The sequence below is a fragment of the Guillardia theta genome (genome assembly GCF_000315625.1).
Source record: "Guillardia theta CCMP2712 unplaced genomic scaffold GUITHscaffold_118, whole genome shotgun sequence".
Taxonomy (NCBI): Eukaryota; class Cryptophyceae; order Pyrenomonadales; family Geminigeraceae; genus Guillardia; species Guillardia theta.
Window position 1 is genome coordinate 98,332 of NW_005434556.1, and position 11,000 is coordinate 109,331.

Genomic DNA, 11,000 nt, shown 5'->3' on the forward strand with positions numbered 1-11,000 from the left:
GAGGAGGAGGAGGAGGAGGAGGAGGAGGAGGAGGAGGAGGAGACGCAGGCGTACCAAGATCGAGCTGCATTTACCGAAACCAGCAGTGAAGAAGGAGGTCAGCGGCCTACAGAACCATCAACAATACAAAGAGAAGGAGGAGGAGAGGGTCGAGGTTGAGGTTGAGGTTGAGGAGGAGGAGGAGAAGGAGGAGGACAAGGAGAACGAAGGGCTGGGGAAGAGGAAGAAGAAGACGACAACGAAGGGAGGAAGAGGGCGAGGGCGACCAAGGGGGGGCGGGGGGATGAGGAGAAGAAGGAGAATAGGGAGAAGGAGAATAGGGAGGAGGAGGAGGAGGATTATCTTACTCATTCGAGGGTCTGCAGACGGTCTGATTGACATATGTCACGTTAGTGGCGTTAGCGACGGTTGTCAAATTCGTTGAGTTTGACGAGTTGGCGCTGCTGGGGCTGATTTGTCGGACGAGCGTCACATTACAGATGTCCCTGTCAGCTCAAGTCAATCCTGCTGCTGCTGCTGCTGCTGCTGCTGCTGCTGCTGCTGCTCGTCGTCCTCGTCCTCGTCCTTCTCCTCGTCCTTCTCCTCGTCCTCATCCTTTTCGTCCTTCCTCCTCCCTACTACTACTGCTGCTCCAGCTCCATTTTCTCCTCCTTCTCCTGCTCTCCTGCTCCTGCTCCTCTATCTAGAGTTCAGCTCACTTGGGAGCGGTGAAGTTCTGGCAGACAATCCATGGGTTCCTTCCCGTTGTCGCATCCGACTGACGTGATGAAGTCAATCCACAAAAACACATATGCTCCTCCTCCCTCCCTCCTTCCCTCCCCTCCTCCCTCCCCTCCTCGTCCCTCCCTCCCTCGTGCATCCTTCCTCTCTCTTGCTCTGCCTCCTCTTGCTCATTCCCTGCTCCTCCTCTCTCTCTTCTCCTCTGCTTCCCCTCCTCCTCCTCCTCCTCTCCCCCTGACCTCGGTGCTGTACAGCTCAAAGTCCACGTGCAGGGTGTGTCCTGGCTGGCTGGTCGTCCAGTCTTGCGTGAGGATCGAATGGAGCATCCTGCTCGACCAGAGCTTGTTGGTGTAGGCGGACGCCGTGACCTGCCGTAGTGTCAGACCCCAGCTGAAGTCGAACTCGAGGTAGATCAGCTGACCTTGTAGTAGACGAGGGCGGAAGAGTTGGAGCAGGAAGGACAGTTGCGGCGGAAGATTGAGTTTCCTGCGTGCGGGCACTTTGAGAGGAGAAGAGGAGAGGAGCAGGTAGAGGGCAGGGGGCGATGGCGAGGAGGATGCGGAGAGCGAGGAGGAGGATGCGGAGAGCGAGGAGGAGGATGCGAGGAAGGGAAGGGAGAGGGAGAGGGAGAGGGACAGGAAGAGAGAAATCAAAGAGGAAAGAACTGGAGCAGGAGGGCAGAGGGTAGCATTGTAGCAGAGGATGAAAATTTCACCGGAGAGGATCATCTGACTCCACCAGTCAGCTCCTGCGTCCAGCACATTGCCCTGCCACCCCGAGCTGCGGGAGTAGAGAAGCTTCCAGACCGTCGTCTCCTGGCAACCTGCCGCAAACTTCAGCCCGGCTCTTAACAGGCCCCTGTCCAACTTCACCTTGACACGTCTTCGTTGGCCTCCATTCTGACACCCTAGTGAGGTTCAGGTAGGATCCAGCTGGGCATGCCATGCAGAGGTTCAGAGTTTCGTCCCTGACCCCCTCAGTCGCCTCGGGGTAGCCCAACGGGGGGCTGACGTGGCAGGTGCCGTCCCCCCGGATGACAAGGGACCAGCTGAAGGCGTTGGCAACCGAGAGGGCCGGGAAGACTCCAGCTGCAGCGAGGATGCCCGTGGTGTTCGCGCAGAGGAAGGAAGAGCAGGCGAGCAGGTTGTCAAGGGGAGCTGGGATGGTCCCGTAGGGGCAGGGAACGGCAGCTGGGAGGATGCTGAAGTCACAAGCTCGCTTGCAGATGCCGTACTCGATCCGGGGGGAGAAAGACGAAGGAGCCGTGGTGCATCTCTGATCAGCTGGAGAGTAGGTGAGAGTCGTCATGAGCCCAGCTCCGCTGAAGGAGACGTCCCCCTTGCACAGGGAGGGCTGGCAGGAGGAGAGATCTGGTCAGGGGGTCAGGGGGTCAGAGGGTCAGAGGAGGGGAGGGAGTTTAAGGAAGACCTGCATCTGCAGCGAACGATGCCCCCACCCCGCAGGAGGTGCCCGGGGAGGAGAGGGAGTAGAAAGAGCAGGAGGAGGAGGACGGGCACTTGCAGGTACTCAGGGGGTCGCACAACCTGCCGCTGCATCCGATGGTGGTGGAGGAGCAGCAGCCGATGCTGACTCCAGCTATGGAGGTCGACGAGCTGCAAACACCTCCCAGAGCTTGACTGCAGCTGAGGGCAAACGGCTTGCTGTACGGGGACGTCCCTTCGTCCTCCACCAGTAGCGCGCTGGTTGAAGACTTGACGTCGAGCCTACCGAGCCGCCAGTAGTCTCCTCCTCCTCTCGAGAGCGACTTTCTCACAAGAACTCCGGAGGAGGAGATCACTTGCACCTCCTCTCCTCCGACGAAGGTCTGGCTGGAGGAGAGCAGGGGGGAGTCCTGGTGCTGGACTGCGACTGAAAGGTTGAAGGAGGTGGGAACGAAGTTGCCAGCTGACTGTTGCATGACGATCCTGATAAGGTCCGGCTTCTGCCCGAGCATCTCCCACGACGTCAGCTCGTCGTTCTTGTAGATCGCTGCCGCGCTCGAGACGTAGACTGTACCCCCCAGCTGCGCCCGCAGGCGCAAGGACGAGGGGTACATTCCCCAGCTGAGGGCCAGCACGATCTCGTTCCCAGCTGGGTTCCTGAAGATGGGGATGGACACGTTGACCGTGGTGTCGTAGACCGTTACCCTCTGCTGGGTGAAGTTGTAACCGCTGGTCTGAACCGAGATGAGGTAGGTTCCGGCAGGGATGGAAAGGGCGAAGGAGGAGGTGGCGGAGAGGTTGGAAGGAGGAAGAGGAGCGTCGGAAGAGGAGTTGAAGAGGAGCCCACCAGGACAGACCCCATCACAGCACCAGCTCAACAAGACCCTCAAGCTCGACAGCGCAAACTCCCTCGCCGTCTCTGCGTCGTAGACTCTGAAGTTGATCCGATAGTTTGGCTGCATGCCCGGGCAGGTGCCGCACCTGTAGTCGGAGGCGAGAGAGGGGCAGCCCCTGCCAGCCTTGAGGAGCCAGAGGAAGGAGGCGTCGGGGCGGAGGAAGATCGACCTGCTGGGGGCGTTGGGCTCGTTGAGGACGTAGACCAGGTAGTCCTGCTCCTTTCTCTGCATCACCCCTCCGATGTAGGGGGTGAGCACCCGGGGTAGGTTGGCTAGGAGGGGGTCATCTTGTACCTGCATGAGGGGTACTACGACGCTGAGCTGCTCGTACTGCCACCCGGTGCTAGTTGTCAAGTCCTTGCAGTAGGAAGGGCATGCGAGAACGCAGCTGCGCTCGTCCGCGTACGTCTGCGCGGTCGCAGGACACCAGAAGAACTTGGGGAAGGCGATGGCGCCATGGCAGGCGGTGACGTTGGGCCAGAGGACGCGCGGACGAGTGGAGATGGCTCCTGCTGCCATGCCGTCGGCGTACTCGAGGATGTCAATCCTGCGATCCCCCGATCGGTCGAGGATGCGGAAGAGAACTTCGGTTCCGCTGAGGTTTCCGATGGCGTACGAGGTCGCGTTGCCGACGACGCGGGAGAATTCTTGGAAGGAGAGGAAAGAATCGCGGTTGAGGTCGACCTGCGGACTTGTCAGGTAGATAAGGGAGAAAGAAGGTGAAGGAGGTGGAGGTGGAGCGGGAATCCAAACAACCTCGTAACGAAAGTTCTCTCTGAAGTAAGCTCTTGACTGCTCATAGTTGTCAAGCTTCGTAAAGTTTGCTATCTCTCCTGCAGAAAGTTGAGACCTTAGCTTTGACGTGTTTGCACTGACCGAACCAAACTGTCAAGTTGGGAACAAGTCGCGTCAAGCACTCAGTGCATTGAGAATCTTTGCAGGTCAAACATAGGGGGTCGCACCAGTACCTACAGCCGGATGAATGGGCAAGTGAACGAGAGAGTTTGCAGAGAAGCAGAAGTAGAACTGATCAATGACAATGATTGCAGATTGAAGAACAAGTACACAACACAAAGAAGCAGGTTGAATCGATGAGGAGATGAAATGATCATAATTGAGATTTTGATAATGTTCCACATACGAGAGCAAAAACATCTAAGAAGAAATCAAGGAATGAATGATGATTCATCGCATCTTGTTTTGTTGAGGTGTCAAAACTTTCTGCGACAGGTTTAGGTTTCACAGTTCTACCAGTAACGATTGCGAATGAAGCTCGAGGCGGTAGCATTTCCCTGACATGATAGGTCAGAGAAAAGCATGAGAAAAGGAAAGAAAACACAAGAGAAGGAGAGTGAGGAAAGGATGGGAAACACCGAACAGTGGGAACAAGAAAGAGGAGAGGAGCAATGATATAAATGGGGTGAAAATGAGAAGTGAAAGCAACAGGGGGAGGAAAATTCAGGGGAAGGAAAGAAGTGAAACAGAAGGAGAACAGATGGAAGGAGGTCAAAGAGAACTCACAAAGTAGGAGGAGTTGATAAGCGAGAGCCTCTGCTGCCCCGTCGTTGTCATCCACTGACCCGGGCAGGAGAGGAGGGAGCGAGACAGAGCAGACTGGAAGTTGACTGCGACAGGTAAGCGACGACGAAACACAGGAGATGCTCTTCACCTCTCCTCCTCCTCTCCCTTCCTCCCCCTCCCTGAACCTTTCGCTCTCTTCTCATCCCCTTTCCTTTCCTCTTCCGCCTCCTCGCCACACCTCTCCCACTCTTCTTCCCTCCTCCTGACCTCGTCCTTTCCTCTCCTTCTCTCTTCAGCTCTTCTTTCCCTTCCCGCCTACTCAACTCCCCTCCTCCCCTCCCCTCCAGTCTCACCTGGACATGACAGCACAGTCTTATTGCAAGTTTCCTCGTAGATGTCAGCCTGAGCCATCCAGCACACGTCACGTCCCCCTGACCAGCAGCAGACCCTCCTACCTGCAGTAGCGCGCAAGCGTCTGCCTCGTTCGCCAGCCCCAGCGTGAAGGACAGCAGCATCTCGGTGCGCTGCACAACCTTCCAAGGGCATCAGCACGTGCAGACTAGTCAGGAGCAGGACGCACTTTCGACTTCTCGTAGCCTCCCATCGCGTCCACGTCTGTTGTAGACAACAACGGCCTCTGCTTGCACCAACACACAAGAAAGTCATCACAGCCTTCACCCCAGCCTCTCCTCCTCCCCTCACCACGCTGGTGACGTTGGCGTCCTTGCCGTCGTTCCACAGGCTGTTGAAGTTGCTCAGCGTCGAGCAGTGAAACGTCCACGACCAGTCGAACGAGAACTGAAACGTCGACCCAGCATTCCGATAGCACTTGCTGCGCGAGCCAGTCACGTCCCCCCGACCGTCTTCATGTCCGTTCAGCTCACCTTGAGTCGAGGACCTGCGGCTCGTAGCAGGAAGAGCATGCCGAGTCGTAGCACATGTTGACTTTATCGCTCGCACAGTCGAACTTGATGTACATGTCTGTGTCAGCGTTGTAGAAGCACGTCCCTGATGGAGGATCCGAGGTCAGAGGAGGCGGCAACCAGCCATCATGTACCGCTGACAAACAAGAGAGCTTTCGCCGCCTCTCCTTTACAAGCGCTGACCCACGGCCACAGCACAAACACCCCGTAGCTCTGCTGGACGTTAGAGATCGCCGTCAAGTCAGCAGCCTCGAGCGAGCAGTCAACGTTGCGGTAAGTCCCTTGAGGGAGGACCGTTGACGGCACATACTGCAGCTGGGGCAGGCAAGAGGGGTTGGAGCACAGGTCCGCCATTCTGTCCTGTCTGGCCATGAAGACCATCTCGATCGGCAGCCCGTCGCACTGACTTGAGCTGCTGACCGTCGTCAAGCCGGTAGCGCAACATGCTGAGCTTGTACCTGAAGGTTGACTGCAGCACATAGAGCCCCTGAGCTTGTCCTGGGCCAAGCGCTAGCAGCAGGAGGCACATGACTGCGAGGCTGAGGGGAGGGAGAGGAGGCATGCGAGGCTGTTGAGGGAGGAGGTAGAGGCCGATCTCAGTGCATGGGAGGGATCTGTGAGCAACAATCATGAGGGAGCGAGAAAAGTCTTCCATGCCATCTCCCAGCCTCTCACTCTCAACCCCTCGGCCCTCAATGCCCGTCAGTCATGTCAACATGAGAGTGTGAAACTCTCGTGTTGACATGACTCCAACTGCTCTTGCTGTCATCAGCCTTGCGCTCATATCAACATGAGAGTTTCATCCTCGAACTGCTCTTGCTGTCATCAACCTTGCGCTCCTAGCTGCCGACTCGTCTTGATCGGACCCAGTCTCTGACTGTACATTCTCTTTCCTTTGTCCTCCTTGTTTCTCCTTCTCTCCCTGTGCCTCCTCTGCTCTGCTATGCTCTGCTCTGCTCTCCTCTCCTCTGCTCTCCTCTCCTCTGCTCTGCTCTGCTCTGCTCTGCTCTCCTCTGCTCTCCTCTGCTCTGCTCTGATCTGATCTGCTCTGCTCTGCTCTGCTCTGCTCTCCTCTCGTCTCTTCTCCTTCTCTCTTCACCCCCCCTCCCCCTGCCGCCATTGAGGTATCACTAACGGCTATTGAGCGGATAAGGCTAGTCAAGTGAGAATGGGAGGGGGAGGAGGTCAGAGGCGGCAGGAGGGAAGGGAGATGCTGGCGTGAAGCTTGTGAAGCGCTTGTAGCATGAAAGACTGGAAGAAGTGTCGATAGGTGGTGAGACGAGCTTGTAGGATGGTTGCAGTGCTGATGTGAGTGCGGAGAGAGCGTGTTCACGACGAAGAGATGTCGTTAATGCAAGATAGGATGATCTCGGACTAAGTGAGTAAGGCAAGGTTGAGTTTGAAGATTGAAATATGTTAGAGAAAGATGAAGGGACTTTTCATTACGAGCTCCATGTCTGGAATGATGTAGTAGTTGTCAATTCTGAAGAATACGATCTCATTGAAAGGTCCTCAGGTCTCGCTATCCAATCAAATCCAAACTGGGCATGTAGATGTGATTTGTGATGAGACATTTGCATACTTGCACACACACTCTTTGTTGTACGGGTTGGAAAGATGTGAATGAATAAAAATATGAAACCATGTCATGTCAGTCATCATCATGCTACAAACAGGACAATTGTTGTTATTTCATAGAGAAACATTGATGACAAAAGTTACTGTAGCCTTTCAGAACAATCTTACCCTGCTGCTAAATAAAGTCATTTTTCTTGAACCTGCCCATGGCGTCCGAGAGAAACGTTCGAACATGACGATGTATTGTCCTCAGACTCTGCACAAACATCAGTTTTAAGCTGAAGCAAATTGAGTTGAATCGACCTTCCTGATTGCATTAGAGCCAGAAGCCTGAAACCAGATAGCCTGATGCTGTAAATCCTCACTCGATCGGTCTGCCTCGATGGCTGCGAGCACGGCCTCGATGCCCCCGAGCCTCACAATCTTGACACTGTTGTCCGCGTTCAGGGCTAGGTTTCTTAGAGCTCCGCACGCCTCCTGCTGCACGGGCTGGCTGGTGGGATGTGCACGCATGGCTGCGAGCACGGCATAGAGGTGTTGTCCGCGTTGCAAGCCAGGCTCCGTACTGCTCCGCACGCCTGCTCCTGTACGGGGTGGCTTGAGGAACAAGTCTGCATGGCTGCGAGCACGGCCTCGATGCCCCCGAGCCCCGCGATCTTGACCTCGTTGTCGTCGTTGACAGCAAGGCTCTGCAGCGCTCTACATGCCTGCTGCTGTACAGCCTGGCTGGCGGGATGTACACGCATGGCTGCGAGCACGGTCGTTTCATCTCTCCCCTCCCATCAGTTCACCATTCAATACAGTGACCCCGCGTTGAGCTGAAACTGGCCCGGTCAGAACGTGACTGTGACTCTGTGAGGCTCGGGGCCGCTTGTACTAGTAACTTCAGTCTCCCGGTGGCCCGGACTCCCGGCGTCCGCCGGAGTCACTGAGCAGTCAAGCCTCTGAGGCGGGTTTCCTGAGGCTGTCAGGTTCAACCGTCCGCGATGATGGGAGACGAAGCTACTTGAGGCAGGAGAGAGAGAGATGAACAGGAGAAGACAGGCAGCAGACAAGACGATGACCATAGGAGAGGAAAGAAAGCATGATAGAGCGCGCACCTGTCTAGATGATCTTGTGAGAGCTGAGAGAGGCTGCTAGATGAACGAGTCGAGAGCCGCTCGATATCCGTCAGAGAGAAGAGTAGCGATGAGAGGAAACAACTCCCTCGACCGGTGAGCTCCTCGCCATCGTCTCATCTGCTGCTCACGTCTCCCAAGCAGCTCCCGCATGTCCTATGACTGTGTGACGGACAAGCGAAGAGCAAAGGCAAGCTGCCTCTCCAAGGTGACGCCTGCTCGCCCTCTCTTGGTGCTGCTGACGCACAAGCATCGCGAGCAGACGATCTCCGCGGTCCTCGCGACCGAGCAGGAGTCATGGTGGATGTCGAGGATACGCGAGATGTCGTGCAAGGATCTCAAGAGCATGGTCAGGATCTCAGCGCTAGAGCAACAGGTGACGAGGTCGACGGCTGTGGCGGAGACGATGCTGATGGGGGTGCTGCAGCTTGTGGGCGAGCAGACCAAGATGAAGATGCTGGAAGAGAAGCTGAGGTGCGACAGGAAGCTGCTTGCACGAGCAATGCCGTGTGCTTGCTCTGTCTACAGGGCTGACATGCTGCTGCATGGCAAGAAGCGCTTGCCGGAGCTGACATGGCTGTACAGGTCTGCAGGCCTGCAGGCAGAGGAGAACAAGTCGTTTGACATGACTCAAGTGCTGAAGATGCAGGAGGAGTGAGTTGGTGGCGGCAGGGGTGATAAGCTTGTGATGGCGAGGAATGATCAGCCGTCACAAGCAAGAGATGAAGAGGCTGCGAGAAGAGTCGCAAGGCCGCGTCGCTTGTCTCAAGGCGAGTCTGCGCTCCTTGCGCGCTGTGCGGCGACTTAGCTGGAGGAGGGCGAGAGGGAGGAGATAGGCAGGAGATGAGGAGCAGGTGGAGAAGCAGGAGGAGGAGCAGTGGGTGGATGCTTGTAGAGCTGGTGACATGCTGGAGCAGAGCAAGCTGAGGGAGGTGAAGGCTTCAAACGAGTCGATGCAGCAGGAGATCGAGCGACTGAAAGGCCTCGAGCTCGAGGTCGAGCAGCAGACGTCAAGGTGCGATCGATTGCCGTTGCAGCCGTTAGTTCGAGGTTACGGCTGCAACAGAGGCGACGGGCTGGAAGAAGACAAGACAAGGCTGAATGGGAGGCTGGAGGAGATGGAGAGAGAGATGGAGAGCAGGAGGCAGATAGAAACGCAGCAAGGAGAGCAGATCGCAAGAGCTCTTCACGACCTCAACGTGACTTGACAAGTACACCGCACACCCCAGCTGACATGAGCGCGTCAGCTCTGCCGTCAGCAGGTCGAGGACCTGAGGAGCTCAAGCTTGTTGCATGTGATACCTCATACTGCCTGTCTTGCTGGGCGAGATGCGCGTGTGAAGTTGCGTGTCTGCAAGGAACAAAAGCTGGAGGAAGCGGAAGAAGCGATGAAGGAGGTCGAACAGAAGCTACAAACATCAGAGAGCATGCGGGTGAGGTGGAGGAGAGGTGAAGGGTGCGGAGGATGAGACGAGGGTGTTGTTGGTGTGCAGGAGGTCAACGTAGAGGAGCTGGAGAAGGCGCGACAAGACAACCAGGTCTTACAGCAGAAGAATGAGATCTTGAGCAACGTCTTGGAGAGCTTGCAGGAGGATATGCGGGGGCTGCAGGTCTTGTGCGGGAGGAGAGGACATGTTGTTGTGGTAACGAGAGAGCGAAGGTGGAGTATGCGGAGATGAGGGAAGGGAAAGCTGCTTCAGACGGCAAGATTGTAGAGCTGGTAGAGTGTTGGGATGAAGAAAGGCTGTGGTGATGAGGGAGTGCTGTCAGATAAGACAGTTTGAACAAGAGAAAGATGAGTATGCTGAGGCGATGGAAGAGAGACTGAAGGTGACGTGCAAGGAAGCATGAATGATGATTGTATGGATGGAGATGATGATGATGATGATGATGATGATGATGATGATGGTGATGATGATAATGATGATGATGATGATGATGATGATGATGATGATGATGATGATGATAATGTAGATGCAGATTCAGATGACGATGATTACGATGATGATAATTCAAATGATGACGACGATGATGGAGATGATGTAGATGATGATGATGACGGAGATTATGATGATGGAGATGATGATGATTACAATGCTGACGATGGGAGCAGCAATCTGAAGAGAGAATCTCCCAGACTTTGAAGGAACTACGTCAGGTACATGTCGTGTCGAGACTGATGTGCTCGTGGCCGCACTAGCTGAACCACAGACAACAGAGCGAGAAGAAGATGTCTTCTTACACAAAGCACAACTCTCATCTTCGAGGTGAGGAGAGAGAGAGAGAGGTCAGGAGGATCGCGATGGATGACGACTACCATCACAGATGAGATCTCGTGTTTGACGCGTGCTCTCCATGTGCTGACGACATTGCAGCTCGGTGAGGAGGAGGGGACAAGAAACCCTGGGGGAGGCAGGGAGGGAGAGGTAGAAGGAGGGCGAAGGTTTGAAACCTGTCTGCAGATGTGGACGAGCAGATTTCAAAGCTTGAGGGGATGATTGTGAAACAGGCAAAGATATTCGACATGAGCGGGGGTGGAGCTTCAAGGCTTGACATTGTGAGCAGGAGGGATGGATAGAGAGCTTGAAGAACGTCTACGTGAGATCTAGTAGATGTCTTGGTGAGAGCTGATAGGTTGTCTTGCAGTCTTACCATCAGGCGAAATATCAGAACCTCGTCCGTGAATATCACTTGCTCTTCAACAGAGTCAGTCGTCTCCTGCTCCTCCTCACTTCCACCAGTCCTTCTCCTTCTCGTCCATCCTTCTGCTTTCTCCTTCTTCTCCTCCTCCTCTTTCCTTTC

General features: G+C 55.4%; 3 protein-coding genes across 3 annotated transcripts in view; 1 reads left to right on the plus strand and 2 right to left on the minus strand.

Moving 5' to 3' along the window:
* Window positions 1–6,064, minus strand: part of GUITHDRAFT_146158 (hypothetical protein) — a gene marked incomplete at both ends in the record, with an annotated part of 6,567 nt that extends 503 nt beyond the window's left edge. The window contains 17 exons of the mRNA XM_005822828.1: window positions 55–106; window positions 699–757; window positions 960–1,088; window positions 1,142–1,206; window positions 1,436–1,543; window positions 1,593–2,090; window positions 2,149–3,742; window positions 3,815–3,891; window positions 3,935–4,026; window positions 4,310–4,350; window positions 4,580–4,612; window positions 4,933–5,112; window positions 5,160–5,216; window positions 5,282–5,411; window positions 5,464–5,560; window positions 5,637–5,914; window positions 5,961–6,064. Of these exons, the coding sequence (XP_005822885.1) occupies window positions 55–106; window positions 699–757; window positions 960–1,088; window positions 1,142–1,206; window positions 1,436–1,543; window positions 1,593–2,090; window positions 2,149–3,742; window positions 3,815–3,891; window positions 3,935–4,026; window positions 4,310–4,350; window positions 4,580–4,612; window positions 4,933–5,112; window positions 5,160–5,216; window positions 5,282–5,411; window positions 5,464–5,560; window positions 5,637–5,914; window positions 5,961–6,064 (3,594 nt within the window). The remainder of the gene's footprint in view (window positions 1–54; window positions 107–698; window positions 758–959; window positions 1,089–1,141; window positions 1,207–1,435; window positions 1,544–1,592; window positions 2,091–2,148; window positions 3,743–3,814; window positions 3,892–3,934; window positions 4,027–4,309; window positions 4,351–4,579; window positions 4,613–4,932; window positions 5,113–5,159; window positions 5,217–5,281; window positions 5,412–5,463; window positions 5,561–5,636; window positions 5,915–5,960) is intronic.
* Window positions 6,065–7,255: 1,191 nt separating this feature from the next.
* Window positions 7,256–7,826, minus strand: GUITHDRAFT_117939 (hypothetical protein; the record flags this gene model as incomplete). Its single annotated transcript, XM_005822829.1, has 3 exons — window positions 7,256–7,336; window positions 7,384–7,537; window positions 7,606–7,826. The coding sequence occupies 3 exons, from the start codon at window positions 7,824–7,826 to the stop codon at window positions 7,256–7,258; spliced, it is 456 nt and encodes a 151-aa protein (XP_005822886.1).
* A 394-nt stretch (window positions 7,827–8,220) lies between these two features.
* GUITHDRAFT_117940 (hypothetical protein) lies at window positions 8,221–10,049 on the plus strand (the record flags this gene model as incomplete). Its single annotated transcript, XM_005822830.1, has 11 exons — window positions 8,221–8,294; window positions 8,343–8,574; window positions 8,626–8,672; window positions 8,727–8,852; window positions 8,905–8,992; window positions 9,116–9,213; window positions 9,265–9,397; window positions 9,446–9,631; window positions 9,692–9,808; window positions 9,859–9,918; window positions 9,969–10,049. 11 exons carry the CDS (start codon window positions 8,221–8,223, stop codon window positions 10,047–10,049), a joined length of 1,242 nt encoding a protein of 413 aa, XP_005822887.1.
* Between the last annotated feature and the right edge of the window lie 951 nt (window positions 10,050–11,000).